This window comes from Gopherus evgoodei, chromosome 3 (genome assembly GCF_007399415.2).
Source record: "Gopherus evgoodei ecotype Sinaloan lineage chromosome 3, rGopEvg1_v1.p, whole genome shotgun sequence".
NCBI classification, from domain to species: domain Eukaryota; kingdom Metazoa; phylum Chordata; order Testudines; family Testudinidae; genus Gopherus; species Gopherus evgoodei.
Genome location: NC_044324.1, coordinates 119,552,301 through 119,571,979, shown reverse-complemented (window position 1 = coordinate 119,571,979; position 19,679 = coordinate 119,552,301). Strand labels below are relative to the sequence as shown.

The 19,679-nt window shown below is 39.9% G+C and overlaps 1 protein-coding gene across 2 annotated transcripts in view; it reads right to left on the bottom strand.

Moving 5' to 3' along the window:
* Positions 1-7,059: 7,059 nt before the first annotated feature.
* PHACTR2 (phosphatase and actin regulator 2) overlaps positions 7,060-19,679 on the bottom strand; it is a 206,906-nt gene continuing 194,286 nt past the window's right edge. For both annotated transcript variants that reach the window (XM_030556475.1, XM_030556477.1), the window contains 3 exons: positions 18,791-18,867; positions 18,462-18,543; positions 7,060-12,634 (listed from right to left, as the gene is read on the bottom strand). In XM_030556475.1, coding sequence (XP_030412335.1) covers positions 12,611-12,634; positions 18,462-18,543; positions 18,791-18,867 — 183 coding nt within the window. In that variant the 3' untranslated portion in view covers positions 7,060-12,610. The remainder of the gene's footprint in view (positions 12,635-18,461; positions 18,544-18,790; positions 18,868-19,679) is intronic.

Sequence of the window (19,679 nt, the reverse complement as noted above, 5' to 3'; positions counted from 1 at the left end):
GCAGGCTTCCTGACGTAAGGAGGGGGACTACTGCCATCCCAGGGGTGGGGATGTCAGGGGGGACGGCGGGCCTGCCCAAACTCCACTGGCGTCCCAGCCCAGAGCCCAAACAGCAGCCAGAGTGGCCTGTCAGAGGGGAATCCACCCACAACATGCTGATGATGTCTCCAGCAACACCACAGCCAGACGGTAGTGTGGTTCTCCTGGGTGCTTCCTATACTCCTCCAGTGTGTACCTGTGTCCAAGGGTCATCCTCTGTGTCTCCTGGGTGCACTGTAAGCAGCAGTCCTAGCAACTCCTCAGTGTCAGGCAGTCCTGGGTTGTTTCTTCAGGACAGCCAAAGTCTTCCGTGGGTTCCAGCTCCAGGAGTGGCTAGAAGCATCTGTCTCCCTTGGTGACTTCTGCTCAACTGAGCTGCAGGCCCTCCTCTTGTACTTCCTGTTCCTGTCCCATGCTTCCGCTTCTGGCGTGGTGGCCTAGGGCTTCTGGTTCCGCTCACCAGGGGGCATCTGGCTCTCCCTTGTTGTCAGTCTCTGAGGGGATACCAAGCCCCTTTGCTACCCAACCCCTTTGCCCCCAAGCCAACTCATGGTCTCAGGGAACCTGACCAGCCCTGTTCTCCAGCTGCAACAAGGCCTCCTCTGTGGCATGCTTCTTACTGGCTCAATGTTATGCAGTAAAGGTGAACGGCTGCAAGGCCAGATACCATCACTGTAATCGGGCATTGGTGTCCTTCATTTGTTGGAGCCATCTCATGGGGCCATGGTTGGTTACCAATACAAGGGGCTCCCTAGGAGGCAATATCGGAGGGCCTCTACTGCCCATTTGATGTCGAGGGCCTCTTTTTGATCACCAAATATTTTCGTTCTCACGGGAATAGCTTCTGGCTAATAAAAAGGACTGGATGGTCCTCCCCATCTATGTCTTGTTTGCCGAGGCATCAGTTTGGACAACGAAGCTGCATCTGAAGTGCGGGCTATATAACACTGGTTCTTGGCACAAGATGGTCCTTCAATGCCCGGAATGCCTTCTCACAGCCAGGACCACCTGGACACACTGCAGTTAATCTTTGGTGAGCAGACTAGTTAAGGGGCAGCATTGTGGAAAAGTCAGGTACGAAGCGCCAGTTATATCCCACCAGCCTCAGGAACTGTTGGATCTGTTTTTTAGTGGTTGGGGTCAGGTGATCTTAGAGAGCCTGCCCCTTCCCAATTCGGGGGTATAACATACCTCACCCCAAGGTGTAACCAAGGTAGGTTGTTTCTTTCCACTTGATCCAGCACTTCTTGGGGTTTGCGGTGAAACCTGTCCCCCTTAGGGTGCTCAGGATAGCTGCCACCTTGTTCACGTGGTCCTCCCAGCTGCAGCAGGGGGTTGAGCACCCAGCAAACAGTCTAGGGCACCAGCAGGGGTTTGAGCACCCATGGAGTGCAGGTCTCCTGACCTAAGAAAGTGGAGTACTGCCACCCCCAGCCAGACAGTGGTCTGGTTCCCCTGGGCTGCTTCCTATACTCCCCCTCGGGTGTACCTGTGCCCAGGACTGAATTTAAAGGCTCAGTCCAACTCCTAAACTATTATCTTTATTATCGGTATTCCTGATCCATTTTGGATAATGAGTTATCTCCTGTATATGATTTATATGTGTGTGCACACAGCATGCCCCTAAAGAAAGTGAAAGAATTTTTTACCTTTCATATGTCTAGAGACAATTAAAAAACGTTAGTTGTTGCAAATGAAAAGATGACAGTTAAGACACTATTCTTAATTTTGAATAAATGTTCACATATCTGCTACTTTGTATATGCACCTGAGAATTATTAATATCGGTTGAATTATCTTTCGGATGTATTTCAGTATTTTTCAGTAGGTGTCACTAGAATGTCATAAGCTTCCACATTTTCTCTCTTTTTACTCTGTTGATACTTTCTGAAGTCTGGAAGCTTTACCATGATTTAGTATGCTATGTGCTCTCTTCACCGGGAGATTCACTATTTCAGCATTATGGAAATTGATTAGCTAATTTGATTTGATACTGTGTGTTGTCTGGTAATGATTTTATAATAGCTCCTGTATTACTGTTATTTACTGGGAGGTGACTATATTTGGTGCTATACAGATCATGGAGGAGACACAGGACCTGCTCTCAAGGAGCTCACAAATTAGGGACCTGATTCAAGTCCTGGGGCAAGAATTGAATAGGACTACTTGTGTGAATAATGACTATTGCCAAAATAAGGATTTTCAGGCTCACACACAACAGGAGCAAGTGCAACCCACCTCACTGTTGCTGCTTCTCAACCTCATTACTGTAATATGGCCAACCCTAAATATTCAAAATCACGACTTAACCCCCAAAATTATGGTCTGGGAGGTAGGGTGTTGTCTTGGAAGTTAGGAGAACTGGGTTCTAGTCCCTGCTTAGCTTGTAACCTTCAGTCACGTTTGCATCTTGGGCACTTCACATCTCTGTGTCTCCATTTCCTCTTCCATGCTTTGTTTGGTCTTACAGTGTAAAGTCTTTGGGGCAGGAACTCTCTCTTACTATGTGTTTGTATAGCACCTAGCAAAATGGGAGCCCAGTCTTGGATGGAGCCTCTGGGTGAAACTATAATCCAAGTAATAAGTTAGATTTGTTTTGAAATAATGAAATAGAAATAATGCTTAAATTGCACTGGTGTTTGGGCTACCTTCTAATTGTTAAACTTTAGGGGGAATTCAGGTGCCTCCACCAGTGTGTGGTCATATGAGATTCAAAATTCAATTTTACATGTACACAAAATGCACATGCAAAAATGCAGGCCTCCCTCCTGCCTGCTGGGCCAGAGGCTCTACTTACGCTCATTTAACCCGTAGGGAGTGGAAAGCGTTGTTCCTTTCTTCTCCAGTCCCAGCACAGTCACCCTCCCCTCATCTGCTCGCTATAGCCACCTCTTTATATTTCCCCCTCCCTTCTTTTTAGTTTCCTAATGCTCACATTTGACATCTGTGCCTCTTCATTCCAATCCTGCCCATCGGTCGTTCTCCCCACCACACATTCCCCTGTCCCCTCAGGCCCCTGTCCGATCTGCGACCCACAGGGCATGCTGGCCGTATTCAGCATGGTGGCCATGGTGAATAAGGGCAAAAGCTTGCAAGAGAAGCCTCCCAGTTTTTTAAATGGTAAAAGGCTTTAAAAAATCCAAACCCCTTCTCCCTGCCAAAGTCTATTTAATCGTAAGACTCGCAATAATATTGTCAGAGTTGCCAACTCTGAGTTAGGTACCAATATCTAAAGCAAATTTCCTGGTATGACAAACAGAAAGGAACCGAGAGCTGGAGTTGCTGGAATGGAATGTGCTGGTTCATACCTGAGAAGTTTTTTGCAACTTCCATATGAACTTTTCAGTTCTCAATGTCCCAAAGAGTTGGGCTTCAGCAGAGCAGCCTGAACTCATGGAGACCTTGTCCTTCCCTAAACAGCAACCCTTCCCTAACAGGCTGTTTCTCCTCCTTACCAGTAGTTGTCTTTTTTTTGGTGGGGGCGAGGTGGTGGTGGCTAGTGACGTGCCTCCTCCTTAGCCCCAGCATCTTCAGGGAGGAACAGCAAGTCCATCTCCCACAAGGTGTCGCCAGATAGCAGCTCTGTAGCAGCTGGGCCTCTCCCGTTTCTCCCCTGCAAATTAGGGAGGTTTAGGATACCCCACTGCCACCCAATCCTTTGTGTAATCCCTGCCCATACACTAATGTTTCCCTGAATGTTCCCCATCCCTATTAAATCACTCTCCCCACGTTCACTGTCTCCCCACGGTGTTCAGTTTCTTCTGCACCCAAATTAACTGTCTCCCCTTAATAAACCCTACCATTCATAACTGCCCTGCAACTCAATCTCAATCTCAGCCAGTCAGGACCATCCTTCCAAATAGTGTCTTTCTACTGTATGTACAATAACCCTACCCAGCCACAGCCTTTTGAAGCCTTGAGTATTGATACTTATGTTCAAATCACTTTGTTTCCCCAGGATTTACACACAACTGCATTTCCTGGGCTGCTCCTAGAGGTCTGTCTCTTCAGAATTGTCCCAAGAAAATGTTAGAAGTGTTAGCAAATACAGCCTTGCTGCCTGTATTCTCTACCAGCGTCTTCCCTGACTGCTGTCTCTCTATGGAGCCTTCTCCCATGATTGGCATTGGTGTGTGTATGAAGGGGTGTTTCACAAAGTAGAAGAGGAAGCAGTGTACTGCAAGTTACTATAGTTGTTACATTTGGCCCCAATGATGAATATCTAGACCTGCCAGTATCACTATGCCTCCTTCCCCTCCACCCCCAATCCTTTTTCTGTCACCAGTTGCAGTCTGAACCCAGCACAGGGGGTTTTAAGAAGGAAGGAGCATGCCACTGATGTGGCACTATGCTCTTCCTGGCCTTCTTTCAAACATGATTTGTGGGTGCAAGTTCTCTTCTGCTTAACGGTGCAGAAGGTTGAATATTAAAAGCAGTCTAGCTGTGGAGGGTTTCCCAACTGTATCAGTGGCTTGTAAATAACATTTTGGGGTAGTTCATATGCATAATTTTCTATGTTTAACTTGCTAGATTTAGTTAAAAACTTAAACTTTAAATCTATACATAATAGGAGGAGGAAGAAGACATTTTCCTCCATTGTATGTATTACTCGTTATGGGTAAAATAAATAAATGTACTATTAGTATAATAAAAAGACACCAACTATATTGGCCATTTTCTGATTTCAGTTAAATTCAGAGAAACTCCTAACTTTCTTAAAGTTTACTTCAGTGCAAAAGAGATGAGAATAAGGTTGCTAAGCATACATTTCTCATATAGATAATCAAGAAACAGCCTAAATGTTCTGAGATAAATCCATTAAGGAAATGTTTTGCTAGGTAGTTGTTTTGCTAACTCTTCCAATAATACTAATGCTGTGCTCATAAGCATAGAGTTCTTTTTCTTGCAGTACTCTAATGAATGCTGCTGCTTGTGAAATGTCTAAAGAGTGGAAGGCATGTGGTGGCCTTCTGTGCGCTCTGATGCAGTTCAGATAAACATTGTCAAGCTAAATACCTGGGGCTGATTCTGCTCCGACGAATATAAATCAAAAGTTACTTCAGTGAAGCAGTGGAGGGAGTCCAATTGATATAAACTAGTGAACCTGAGAGTAGAATCATGCACCTCAATTCAGTTGAATATAACCATACTATTTAAATATTAACTCAGAGTGACTAAGCACACCTCTTAACGGGCTGGACTATCTACAGAAGAGCTGTCAATCAAAGATGTGCGAGGAGCTTCCAAAAATTAAGTGGAGACTAGAAAGCTAATTTTACTTAGTATCTGTGGGGAAAATGAACCCCTCATCCACAGTAGAGTTACTTTTAAGATAACAATCAGAGGTAAACTTCTTATAAAGTAAGGCCTGTCAGAAACCAGATTCATTACACTTGCATATGTACTTACTACAAATTCAAGAAGAAAATGTTTGTGTTTTCTGAACAGTTTTATTGAGGTAATTTTTTCATTTTATACATATTTATATATAATTAAGAGCTAAACAGTTTTCTAAGGCACTTGAAACTGTGCACAGGAAAGTATCCTACAACATTGTACAACTAGGCAGAACACATTTTTGCTTATTAATAACAGCATAAACACAAAGGAAAGGTGGGTACTTTATATAAAAAGGTAATACATACTCTTTTCAGATGACAGTAGTGGAAATATATACTGCAGAACAGATCAAGAACCAAGAAGAAACTGTGCTATTAACTGATGTGTAGTTCCAGTTATTTACATTCACAGATCTCAATACACCTGTGTAATATGGAGTATCGGATTAGTCACTGGAAATTATAAACTCATTCATTTGGTCTGATATTTTCATCCAAGTTGCCATAGTCAGTTCCTAACTAAAGCTGTTACGATACAAAGGGAGGCATACAGGTCTTGTCTTTACAATCATAATTATATAAAGCACACTGTGTAAGTTTAAGACTTGATTGTTTGATTCTCCATTGCTTTGCACTTTGTTTGGGCTCTTTCTTATAGCTGTGCAAAATGAGCATAAAATGCCACAGTTCTGAATTGGTGGCATTCTACACCTACTTGGCATAGATACCAATGACTACACAACTGGCAAGGCAGCCGAAAATCAACCCTGGAACGTTTGCATCTTTCTTTTGAGTTTTAAGTATGGAACTTTGGTGAAATTCAGGCAGGATACTCTGAGCACAACTGGGCATGTTTTCTTTGTGTTAATCCAACTAATAACAACAAAGTGAAGTGGCAACACTGTTCTAGTGCCTGTTGATATATATAACAACCTTGATTATATTCTGCAAGTGAAATCCTGATCCCCATGAAATGAATCACAAAACCTTCAGTGGAGCCAAGATTTAATTCTGGGTGACTATGGGCCCTAACCTGCTTATAGAGAAGCTGATGGCAAAACTCGCATTGACTTCAGTGAAAGCACGATCAGCCCCTATAGGAACTCTATCACTAGCTCTAGTTGGATTCTGTACATAGTGGGTTTTATTCCTTTCTATTGTTTTAATGCTTGGCTAACCCAGCAAACCCCTTGCCAGGGAGGCATCCCTTTGAAGTGTCCCAGTGAACTTCAGTGGAAAGAGTCACATGAGCAAAGATTTGCGGTATCAAGCCCTAACTGTGATGCACTTCAATTCTGCATCAGAGAATACTTTTTCTTGAAAATCCAGTGTACTTCTAGGTCTGCAACACAATGACATATTGATATTGCCAGGCTATGCTAATAGCCAGAGTAGTTGGTCAGTAAAGAAAAAAAACCTGGCAAGTGGCACAAAGCTATTGGTTCTTCAATGTACAGCAATGTCTGTGTTGTTTGCCTAGGTTTAACATTTTGCTGCAAATAGAATTTTTTCTCTTTAAGAAAAATAAAAATTCATAAGTTCTATTTTAATGGAGATATTAAATTAGCTTTTGCTACATCAAACTCCAAAAAAAACCTGATACACCTAGCTGTCCATCAAAACTATGCATTTAAGTCACGGATGTTGTTGTTTGGCTCAAAATCATACCAATTAAAATAACTGTCCAAAACACAATGTTTCTTTAATTCCAAAATTTACACAAATTTACAAATCAAAATACCACCACACAGAATAGCAAAAGGAAGAGAAGATATGTCCAGCATCATTTTACTCTATTATAACAATACTTAACCATGGTTAAATTTGACATAGTATTGCGAGATGGTGAATCAAGAAATAATGATAAAGACAGGCATAGAATATCATTAATTCCTGTGTTCCTATCCAATACAGTATTTAGCTTCTAGATGGAAAACAAACAAACACACAAACAAACCTACTGGTAGAAAAACAACTTTCTTGCGTTGCTACAGTATCTCACATGAGCTGTATTTTCATTAAAGTTCTGGAACAAGATATAGAGATTGATATAAGAAAACATGACTCATTCATTAAAATTAATAAATAGAAACCTGCCATAATATTATATTGAAGTTTGTTTTTTCTACTGCATCTCCCTCTTGATCTATATCTATACTTCCCTAAGATTTTTCAGATGCCTATTTCTAAACATGATTTAAACTATTCACAGGGATTTATTTTCTTTCCTTTTTATTTTATTCTCAAAATATTTCACTAGCACCCTAAAAACATCTTTCACAACTGGTTTCCTAAAATCATTCTTGTCCTCCAAAAGCTAGTTTTTTAAGTCCCAGCAGTGAGTATTGCACTATGATATTGGTATTTTATTGTACAAAACAACAACAGTACAGCTAAATCTGATGGCTCCTAAAGCAGGAGGCAAATTTGTTTTTTCACCCTGAGAACATCTTATTTTTGATTTACAGCAGCTGCACAAATTTAACTCCTTGCGATACAAATAAAAAATGGTGTTAAAGTATTAAATGATGCACTGTGACGTGCCAGGACAACCAGTGTACTGATGGACATAGCATAAGCCTTTAACTCATGCTGCTATCTGACAAAAGTACCTAAACTGGAAATTAAGGACAAAGAGCCAGATTGTGATTTCTGTTTACTGCAGCATTAAAGCTCTATATCTGTACTACACAGCGGACAGTCATGTCAGGGCATGTGATTACAACTCATTTGGTCACTAACCTGATTACACCATTGGCTTGATCCAGTGCCTACCATAGTGAAGGGATATCTTTCCATTGATTTCAATGGATGCTGGATTAGGGCTATGGTTCCCCATAGACTGTAATATAGATTTTGCTGGAAATACGTTTTTATTCATGCTAAATCCTTGATCAGACCAGGTTTGTAATTAGGTTGAGGGACAACCATGTTGTAAGCATGTCCTTAACACGGATGTAGCATAAATGTTGACAAGACTTGTATTTGAAGCAATTCCATTGAAGATGGACTACTGATGAAAGTAAGTTCAGAAAGGGCATCTACCTTTGAATGTTCCAGGAATTTTTTTTTTTAAGTTTGGGTCACAGCTTCCATTTGTATTTAAAGAAAAACACTCTTTAGAGTTGATCTGAAAAGATCTGTACTGGCCAATGAGCAAGTTCAGTAGTTCTTCTGTAATAATTGACGTAAGCTTCACTAAAGCAGGGCAGGGCGTGGCCTTAATTTTTTGTACTGCTTTAGGAGTAGTAGTGTCAACTATAGGGGAGCACACATGGAACTTTGAACTTTGGTGTTTCTAGATAAGTGCCTGATCCTTCAACACTTACACCCTGTAAAACCATTGTATGTCTTATACAGCAAGTAAGGTCATTGACTTCCATTAGACTATTCATGGCCAGTAATCTCTGTCCTTGGTAGTGCAGTAGGATTGGCCCTAACAGACTTAGGCCTGCAATCCCTGTCCAAATGATTCTAGCTACTGGCATCTCGTCTTAAAACAGGTTTAATTTTTAAGTCTACAGTAATTCCTATTAATTATTTAGGATTTTATACAATTTTTATAAGTTTCTCAGTTCACTAACAAAGAGATACAAATATCATCTAAGAGGCTGGAGTGACTCCTTCAGACATTTCAATCTGCTTTGTACATAAGAGTTTAGAATTTTTTAAATGACCCAATCCTGTGTACCCTCAAGTACAATGTAATGGGATGTCTAGATGCAAGACAAATGTAAGATTGAGACCTGAGTCTATTATATGTCCAATAATTTTGAAATGGTTACTCCAGTCTACTGAGTGTGTTTGTATATATATTTATGTCCACTTGGATTGCTGAACACAATACAGGTAACTAAGCCATGGTCAAGTATCCTAAAATAGAATTGTATTAATTGTCTATCTGAACAGAAGTTCAAACTAACATTGATCACATCACCCATTTCAGCTAATTGGATTGTGTTTGGCACCATGGTGGGAACTTTTTCACCTCTTTTCCCTCTCATTTTCTGCCTTAGGGACTGCCATGTTTACCCTCTCCAACCAGTTTTTCCTTCTCTAGGCCTCATATTACAGTACTTGTGATTATTTCTTGCTGAGTTGCATGCTGCCAGCCTCTCTGGGGTTAGATACGCATCATATTCCTTTCCACTACAGCAATTTGAAAAAGATCTGAGGCAACTTGTACAAAGGACCAAGAGAGAGATCTGAAAGCTGTGCAGCTCAGCAAGAAAAAGCAAACTTGTCTCATCAAGCACTACAGTGTATCACAATCTCATTAACTTGTCTATCACTTGGTCAACACTTTACAACTTTTGTCCTCCAAACCCGTTGCTATTTACAATATATAAAATATATGTACAGGGTTAAACGTGTATGTATATTATATATAAACAATTTGTAAGTTCTAATTTAGCAAAGCACTTAAGTGTGTGCATAAGTCCTACTGAGGTCAACTTCCTTTATCCCATTTTAAGCAAGTGGATAAGTGCTTTGTTGAATTAGGGCCATGGTTTGTATCTTATTTTAACAATGGAGGCCATGGTAGCTTCTATGAGTTGTCAAATATATAAAAGGGCATATGTTCTCAATGGCAAGCCCCCCATTGATTTCACTGGGAATAGAAGCGGGCCCTAAATTCCCAGTCCTGCGGGCTTTAACTTACATGGGTAGTCATTACTCCACAGTATATCAATGGGACTTCTATCCTGCATAGCATTTGCAGGGTCAAGCCATACATTTGTGAACATTTTACAGGTATATGTCATAGCCACTTTTCTAAATTTAATCCCTTGGTAATATTTTTTAAACTATCAAAGTGATTGGTCGTATTAGGACCTGTCAGTTGTCCCATTTAATTTTTTTGAAAACAAAAACTCAAATATATGAGTCAGTGTTAAAAAGAGTAAACTTCTACACTATTTTGCACTCCACACTTTCTTCTAAATTTGGCAACAAACAAACAAAAACAGTTTCTGGAGAAGAAGATTGTTTTGCCAAGCTTTAATCCAGGGTACACTTTTATGGCTAAGGTTTAAAACCCTGAAATTAAGGGATTTTAATAGGAATTCTGTCAAAAACTGTAACTAATGCTTGCACATATCGGTATGATTTAGTGTGGCACACATTTTCATGGCTTCTTTGAATGTAAAAATGCTGCCTTCCCTAGTTACAAAATGAGGCATTGCAGAAGCTAATTGTTTCCTACTAATTCTATTTTAATATATTTAATTGATTCCAGTAAGAGCGGACAATGCTGATTATTTTTATTTGCTACAAGCTTGTAGTGGCTGTTTTACTAGTTATTCATATTTGGGGTTCATACCCTGCTTCTGTAGGATTTTTACCAAATTAAAGTGTTCTTAGAGTTCCTACTCAACCTATTCCTTAAATATTTAAATCAATCTATTTTAAAAATAAACAGGGAGCCAGCTCATGGAAAGCACCCTGCTATTACTTGAAGGCCCTTTACAAAAATAATCCATCCATTAAACAAACCTGGTCTTGTTGTAAATATCAGTAAAGAGAGGAGATCTTATTTTAGCCACTAAATTGCATTCCCGCCTTTAGGCTGACATCTAAAATGACAATCTTCAATTTTATAAGTTAAAAACACTCCACAAGAACCTACTGCAGAATCTGAGGTAAAATCACTCTGCACAGACCTTTTATTGCCTGAAAAATACCTAGCTTTCATAATTAAAACTAAACAGGGCACATAAAGACAAAATAAAGTGTATTATATACACATATAAAAAAGGATAAATAGTATATATACTGTAATACTGTATTACATATATGTTATGTGTACTCCAGGCACAGAAAAGTCAGTTGTGTACATAATCAAAGGATAATAAGTGCCAATATAGACAGAGAATTTTTTAGTGTAAACATGCCAAAGGCTTGTAATAGGCCTTAGGGCTGACCTAACAAAAGCACATATTGCCTTTCACGCTCCATAACATTTAATTTTAATAGTATTGTATTCACACATACAATTTCAGAAGTTGTGAGTTAATAAGCATTCTTTGCATACAACAAGAACAAGCTGTGGACACTAAGGATTTTCTGTAGCTTTTACAGGCCCTTGATGAAGATGTACTGATCCACATATTAATTCTTTCTAGAAGCAATCAAGGGATCCATCTAATGTTGCTCTTAAAGTTACGTCACATTGTTAACCACTTTCCAAACCTACTTATATGCAAATTCATGGGCTGATTTCAGTTCTAATTCTGGATTCAAATTAGAATGTCATGATTGTCAATACTGTCTGCCATAGTTCACAGAGATATTGGTGCCACTACTTTGACAACAACGTGAGTGACAGACAAAAGAAGAGTGTTTCAAAATCTGAATCCTTTCATTGCACTCACAGTGTCCTATTATTTGTTCTTTGAAACCTACTTGTGTAATTCTGATGCATTATCATAGAGAATCCCAGGTGTAACTTATTAAAAAACCACCAACCATATTTAGCCTATGCTATACGAATACTCAATGTATTTTCTTTAAGCATGCTTTTCAGAATTTTTAAAAATACATCTTAATTATAACAATATTTCTGGCAAGTAGGTTCACTGGCACCACAAAAAATACTGTACTTCACTAAAGTACTGATGAATGAGGACTTGGTGGCGTACTATCTTGCTAGAACAGGCCAAAGTCTCTAGAAAACACACACACAGTTCGTAAACTCCCAGATTTACAAATCTTTCCTCCTGCCATGCAAATATATAATTAAACCAGTTTTTCATAAAGAATTTACTACCAGTTTGTTCTAACTTTTTTCTGTTAATTGACAGGCAAAGTCTCTTTCCCTGCCCACCTCTCTCTGTGTTCCCACTGTACCACAATTACCATTGGTCAACCATGATGTAAAGTCTGATGAGTTCGTTGGCCACAGGCTTGTCAAACGATTGTCTTCAGCTCTCTCTTGTCTGCTCAAGCTTGATGAAAAATCTCAATGTATCTGTGTGAGCTAGCCACAGAATCACAATCTCTTGACCATCAAGACTTGCCTTCGTAATCTGGAATGCTACCCCACATTTCCCTGGGTTCTGGTACCAGTTAAATCTCTTGTTCTCTAATAAAGATGAGGGCCACATTCTTCATAACCTCAGGGTAAGCGTGCAACACACACTCACAATCATTCAAGTTCCAGTGCATACTCCAGGTCTTCATGATGCAATGATTTTCCCAAAGGAAACTGGGGCGTGAAGTATGGGATACTGTCAAACAATTATGGACGATGAAACCTGAAATATTAAATCAAATAAAAGTTATGAGTGTTATTGTTTCATTGGATAATGGCATTGGGCCCGGTTTTGATTTTACACCTATTTATCTCCATTGACTTAACAGAGCTGTTCCTGATTTTCACTGATGTAAATGAGATCCAAACTAGATCAATTGTGTCTCACGTTTAAAACAACTGATTGGGAAACAGAAAAGCTTTGCATCTCTGAAAAACAGGTCATTACTTTTAAGTCTGCTTCCTTATCTGTAAAATGGGGATAACAATACTCAAACATCTTTGCATGTTGCTTTGAGATCTTAGGATGAAAGATACTTTGCACTTGCACAATATTATCTTCTTATTAGCGCAGTCAGTTATGCCAGATGAAGTATTAGCAGAGCGTCAGGACCTGGTAATATAACCTATCATCAAGGACATGAATTTCTGTTTAAATAGTTTCAAAATGTATACACACGCATGGAAAATATAAAAATACTATAATGAGAATAATTCATTCAAAATTCTACCCAAAATTTGATATTTTGGGTAGATGTGATTATATATTTTCTTCTGATATAGAGGGGATATTTCAAGCCAAGAGAAAACAAGCTACACGCTACTGCAATATAATATAATTCATAGTTATATATAGGGTCACTTTTTAAAGTATGGGCACAATGGGTTTATCTGCAAAACCTGATATTTGCATGTTAAGCAGGTGGATAGGTAGCTGAGGTTATATTAATTTGCAAAGTCAGATGTGTGATATTAGTATTTTTATTAATTAGAATGGTGTCTAATGACTGCAGAGGTTGAATGATTAAACTCATGTGAGGGTGAGATGTTTTTAAAAATAACAGCACTTTATAAATATGCACTATGTCGTCTTCCCAAATCTGAATGTTTACGAATTGGTAAATTATTCTTATTCTGTTAATAAAAGACTATTTTTAGGAATTCACTTTCTTAGGTGTACATCTAAAATGACTCAGTTATTATAATTGTGTAATTACACAAGGAATCAGGCTACATTATCAGGACTAAAAGGAAGGCTTTGACCATTAGATTTTGTAGACAAATAAGTGTCAAAGCTTTATCTTTATTGTGTATCCAAAGCTCAGTATCAAATTTGGGTAAGGCAAGAGAACTGTGAAAACAGATTAATAATAACCTATAAGTAGCAGCTCCTTTATCTTCTCATCCTACTATTGAATTTTATGAGCAAATCTGTTCTGACCAGCTGCAGACTGCAACTCACTTTTAATTTGTATTTCCTAAATAGTTCTTTTTTATTTTAAATGAATAATTCATTCTCTGCCCCAGAGTTACTTGCCCACGATACTATTAGACCTAACCCAACTGTTGCTTTTTCAGTCCAATGTTATTAGTGAACTACATGAGTTATATTCCTTTTAACAGCAGGGCCCTGAGGAGACTGATGCGCTTTCCTTTCTCCCAGAATTGATTCTACAACATCTGTCCCTGATTCTGCTCTTAACAGCAATGTTTTTTCTCTAGTGTTACTCCACTAACTTCAGTGTAATTACTCCTTTCTGCCACAGGCCAATCAGAGAGAACTGATGGGCAGGATCCCCTGGGAAGCTAATATGAGAGGGAAAGGCGTCCAAGAGAGCTGGCTGTATTTCAAAGAAGCTTTATTGGGGGGTGCAGGAACAAACCATCCCGATGTGCGGAAAGAATAGCAAATATGGCAGGCAACCAGCTTGGCTTAACAATGAAATCTTCAGTGAGCTTAAACACAAAAAGGAAGCTTACAAGAAGTGGAAACTTGGACAGATGACTAGGGAGGAGTATACAAATATTGCTTGAGCATACAGCGATGTAATCAGGAAGGCCAAAGCAAAACTGGAGTTGCAGCTAGCAAGGGATGTGAAGGGTAACAAGAAGGGTTTCTATAGGTATGTTAGCAACAAGCAGTGGTCAGGGAAAGTGTGGGACCCTTACTGAATGGGGGAGGCAACCTACTGACAGATTATGTGGAAAAAGCTGAAGCACTCAATGCTTTTTTTGCCCTGGTCTTCACAGACAAGGTCAGTTCCCAGACTGCTGCACTGGGCAGCACAGTATGGGGAGGTGAACTGCCCTCAGTGGTGAAAGAACAGGTTAAGGACTATTTAGAAAAGCTGAATGTGTACAAATCCCTGAGGCCAGATGCAATGCATCTAAGGGTGCTGAAGGAGTTGCTGATGTGGTTGCAGAACCATTGGCCGTTATCTCTGAAAATTCGTGGTGATAAGGGGAGGGCCCGGACGACTGGAAAAAGGCAAATATAGTGCCCATCTTTAAAAAAGGGAAGGAGGAGAATTCGGGGAACTACAGACTGGTCAGCCTCACCTCAGTCCCTGAAAAATCATGAAGCAGGTTCTCCAGGAATCTGTTTTGAAGCACTTGGGGGAAGAGGAAGGTGATCAGGGTCAGCCAGCATGGATTCACCAAGGGCAAGTGATGCCTGACCAACCTGATTGCCTTCTATGATGAGATAACTGGCTCTGTGGATATAGGGAAAGTGGTGTACGTGATATACCTTGACTTTAGCAAAGCTTTTGATATGGTCTCCCACAGTATTCTTGCCAGCAAGCTAAAGAAATATGGATTGGATGAATGGACTATAAGGTGGATAGAAAGCAGGCTAGATTGTTGGGCTCAATGGGTAACGATCAATGGCTCGATGTCTAGTTGGTAGCCAGTATCAAGTGGAGTGCCCCAGGGGTTGGTCTTGGGGCTGGTTTTGTTCAACATCTTCATTAATGATCTGGACGATGGGATAGTTTGCACTCTCAGCAAGTTCGCGGATGACACTAAGCTGGGGGGAGAGGTAGATAGGCTGGAGGGTAGGGATAGCGTTCAGAGTGACCTAGACAAATTGGAGGATTGGGCCAAAAGAAATCTGATGAGGATCAACAAGGACAAGTGCAGAATCCTGCACTTAGGATGGAAGAATCCCATGCACCGTTACAGGCCGGGGACTGACAGGTTAAGCGGCAGTTCTGCAGAAAAGGACCTGGAAATTACAGTGGATGAGAAGCTGGATATGAGTCAACAGTATGACTTTGTTGCCAAGAAGGCTAATGGCATATTGGGCTGCATTAGTAGGAACTTTGCCAACAGATAGAGGGAAGTGATTATTCCCCTCTATTCGGCATTAGTGAGGCCACATCTGGAGTATTGTGTCCAGTTTTGGGCCTCCCACTACAGAAAGTATGTGGACAAATTGGAAAGAGTCCAGTGGAGAGCAATGAAAATGATTAGGGGACAGGGGCACATGACTTATTCAGAGACGCTGAGGGAACTGGGCTTATTTAGTCTGCAGAAGAGAAGAATGAGGGGGGATTTGATAGCAGCCTTCAACTACCTGAAGAGGGGTTCCAAAGAGGATGGAGCTCGGCTGTTCTCAGTGGTGGCAGACAACAGAAAAAGGAGCAATGGTCTCAAGTTGCAGTGGTGGAGGTTTAGGTTTGAGATTAGAAAAACCTATTTCACTAGGAGGTGGTGAAGCACTGGAATGGGTTACCTAGGGAGGTGGTAGAATCTCCATTCTTAGAGGTTTTTAAGGCCTGGCTCGACAAAGCCCTGGTTGGGATGATTTAGTTGGGGATTGGTCCTGCTTTGAGCAGGGGGTTGCACTAAATGACCTCCTGAGGTCTCTTCCAACCCTAATCTTCTATGATTTTAACAGGGAGGGGACACTTTGGGGCCGAGTCTTCCTCAGGCAATAGCTCCTTACGGACCACCTGGACTCATTGGTTACATGTACCATGGATAGGATTGGCATCCCTATTTCAAGCCCCTCCTCTAAATAGCTTTCTCACTGAGTTGCTGCAGTATTGGATCGCCTCAGACCTCTGGGCCCAGCTTCTGAGAATCCTACTGTAATCTGTGTCCACCAACTGCAGTTTTCAGTGTTGATGAGAAACACTTTCAAGTTCCTCTTTGGTGTCTCTTGTACAAATGTGCGCTAATTTTGCCATATAATCCGTAATGATGGAATCAAAGAGTTACATTGCAGTTCAATCAGTTCATAGCACAGAATATTCTCTCTTGCAATTTACTTTCTATTGCACTTTTCTAAACCTGTATTTTTAGATATCCTAAAGACTAACTGAAGTACAAGGAATACAAGACACGGAGTCAAATGGAGATACACTAGTTATGTACTTGGCCTAGTGATCTGTATCCATATTTGTGAGGGGCATTTTCTAAGTCTAAGCAAAACACTGGGTTCTAATCCCTACCTGTATGTATGGTTATAATCCTTGGCTCAGTTTTCCCATTTGTAAAAATGACAACGTTTCCTTACCTGCTTCGTGAAGTGTTATGAGACTCAATTAGTTCATGTTTATAAACTGCACTGAAGTGCTAGGTATTATTATAATTATATTCAAAACCTTATATTAAAAGATGATTAAAGTTGTAAAGTCAAGCACTCAAAAATTAGGAAATGCCAGAATTAAAGTTGATCATCTAGCCCAATTCTGTCTCACTGCGAGTACGCATTCTGATACAGTCTAACTAAAGGATCACACATATCATGGAGTGGTGGCAGCAATAGCAGTGGGAGGAAGGGACCCAGTTATGGATCAATTTTTGTGTGTGTCTTATCTGAAGGTTCAGTTTTTATAGAATCATAGAAATACATGGCTGGAAGGGACCGCGAGAGGCCATTTAGTCCACAATCTCCCTTGATAACCTATTCCAGTACTGAGCTATCCTTATAGTTAGAACGTTTCCCTAATATCTAACCAAAATCTCCCTTGCTGCAGATTAGGGGAGCATGGTGTATGCAATGGCAAATGCAGTGCTTAATTTGTGCTAGGGCTTGCCAGGACTGAGCCCCAGCACCTCTAGGCGTGGCAGTTTATCGCCCTAGCACCTCTAGGCTTGCTGCATCAGTTATGAATAAAAACATTGCTTGAGCCCTGGCATCTTTTTCATTACAAATCAAGCACTGGTTGAATGATTTTAGCAGCAAGCTCTACTGGGCATAATGCAGACTGCTAAATGCAATCTTCAGAAGCTTAGAATTTGGATAAATCAGAACAGGTTTTCAGGGGGACAACACAAAGCACACACCTGACCTCTGGAATAAGCCTCTGCCAAATTTCAAAATCCTGCTGCAAATCAGAGACATTAGAGGCTCCTCAAAAAACTGTCAGAAAAAATAATTATAATGGGAATTGTTAGATAACCTAAATATAGGCTACCACTTTCCCTATAATGTCTATTTGATAATTATATAGTGGTTTTAAAAATATCAGGGCCTTGTTTATTATTAATACAATAACAATATATTGAGTAATCCTTATGGAGTTGCAGTAGCTTGAGTAGAAAAATTGATTTCCACTATTAGTACCTTCTGATTCCTAATTTAAAATCCACACTAAAACTCCTATTAGCTTAACATTTGTTTTGTTTGATCTGTAGCCAGCAAACTATTTTTAGACCAAATTTAAGGTTATTTGGACATGCACTTTTAAAAAGATATGAGATTTAAGGAAGACAGGTATTAATCATAGTTTGAAAATTCTTTTAGTTCTTTTTTGCCACATCCTAGCTGCAAGATAACTTATCCTGCATACTTCAAAGGAGGCTTATTTGAAATATCTTGGTGAGATCTATGGCACAGGTCCAAACAGAGATGCATATTATAATGTTATGTGTGTCAAATAAGGGATATTAGAATGGAATGTCTGAATCTGGCAAATTTCCAAAAGATTGTTAGGAGCTCTGGCAATTGTTAGGAAGTTCTCCAGAAGGGGATGGACTTTGTGAAGTTTGCTAGACTGCTAGCTTGATTCCAGTGCCCCAAAGCACTCACTAATACATACTTTCATATAGTTTTCAGTGATTCTGTGGAAGCAGGGCTCTCCTCCCATACCTGCAGACTGTTGGAATTTCATCTGGGACATGCTGAATCCAAAAAATGTATGAAAGGATTATTTCTCAGATTTCATAAGCAATCTTTTTCATTTAAAATCTGTTCCTTGGCATATCAATTATGTGGTTTCAGTGATCACATAAGCAACACTGGGAAATCCCACCAGCTAAGGGTCAAGGAATTAATTACAGTACAACTCTAGAGGACTGGGTAAGGCAGAGACTAATATGATACATTCACCTCTCAGTGGCTTTACGCCAAAAGGTACTTTTTACTCACCTTGTAAACTGTCGACTTTCCTCATGTACTTCCATTTCTGTGCTTTTAAATTCATTCAGTTCTTTCCGTATTGCTGCCTAATTAAAAACATGCACAAACATCAGAAAGGTGAACATCCAGTAAAAATACATTAACAGAACAAGGGCCCACTCCTGTGAGGTGCAAAATATGCTCATCTCTATTGTTTTCCATTTACTTTTCACTTAAATCCTTTCATTTAATCCATCACTCTTGCACACTTCTGATCCCAAGAACATAATGGCTCTTTCAATTATGGTTATTTGAAGCAGTAAAACTACTTTTAGGAAAGCCATAAGAAAATATCTGGGGCCAGAAAATCCCTCCCCCAAAACATGGTATTTGCTACAAAAGAAGCAGGGAAAGGGAATTTGTCACTCCCGACAGCCACCTTTTAGTATGCATCTGCAAAGAGATTATCACAGCATACAGCCCTGGAGGGAGGATGAGTCATACGTGCATAGCAATTGCATAAACTGCAAGATTCCTATAGCTCCCAACTGGAGACAAGATTTAAGGAATGCAAGATGAATGCCACTTTTCAAATGGAAATTAGTCAGTTGGTTTGATCAATTTTATATAACATTCCATGAGGTGTTTGGACATTCCAGGGCCATGTTTTCAGCTGGTAGATACTAAAGAACAGCAGAAATTCAGCATACTTTAAAATGTCAGTCCTTAATGCCTATGTAAAAAGAATGATAATCAATTTACTTCACTATATAATTTCTTAAATGGCAGCACTCTACACACACAGGTATTGCTATAAATGCTTTTGGTTCAAATCTATAAACATTTTAAACCACTGCTTTCAAACCTTGCTGTTCAGTGTAAGGTTTATTCTCTCTCTTTCTCCTTTCCGTGTTTCTAA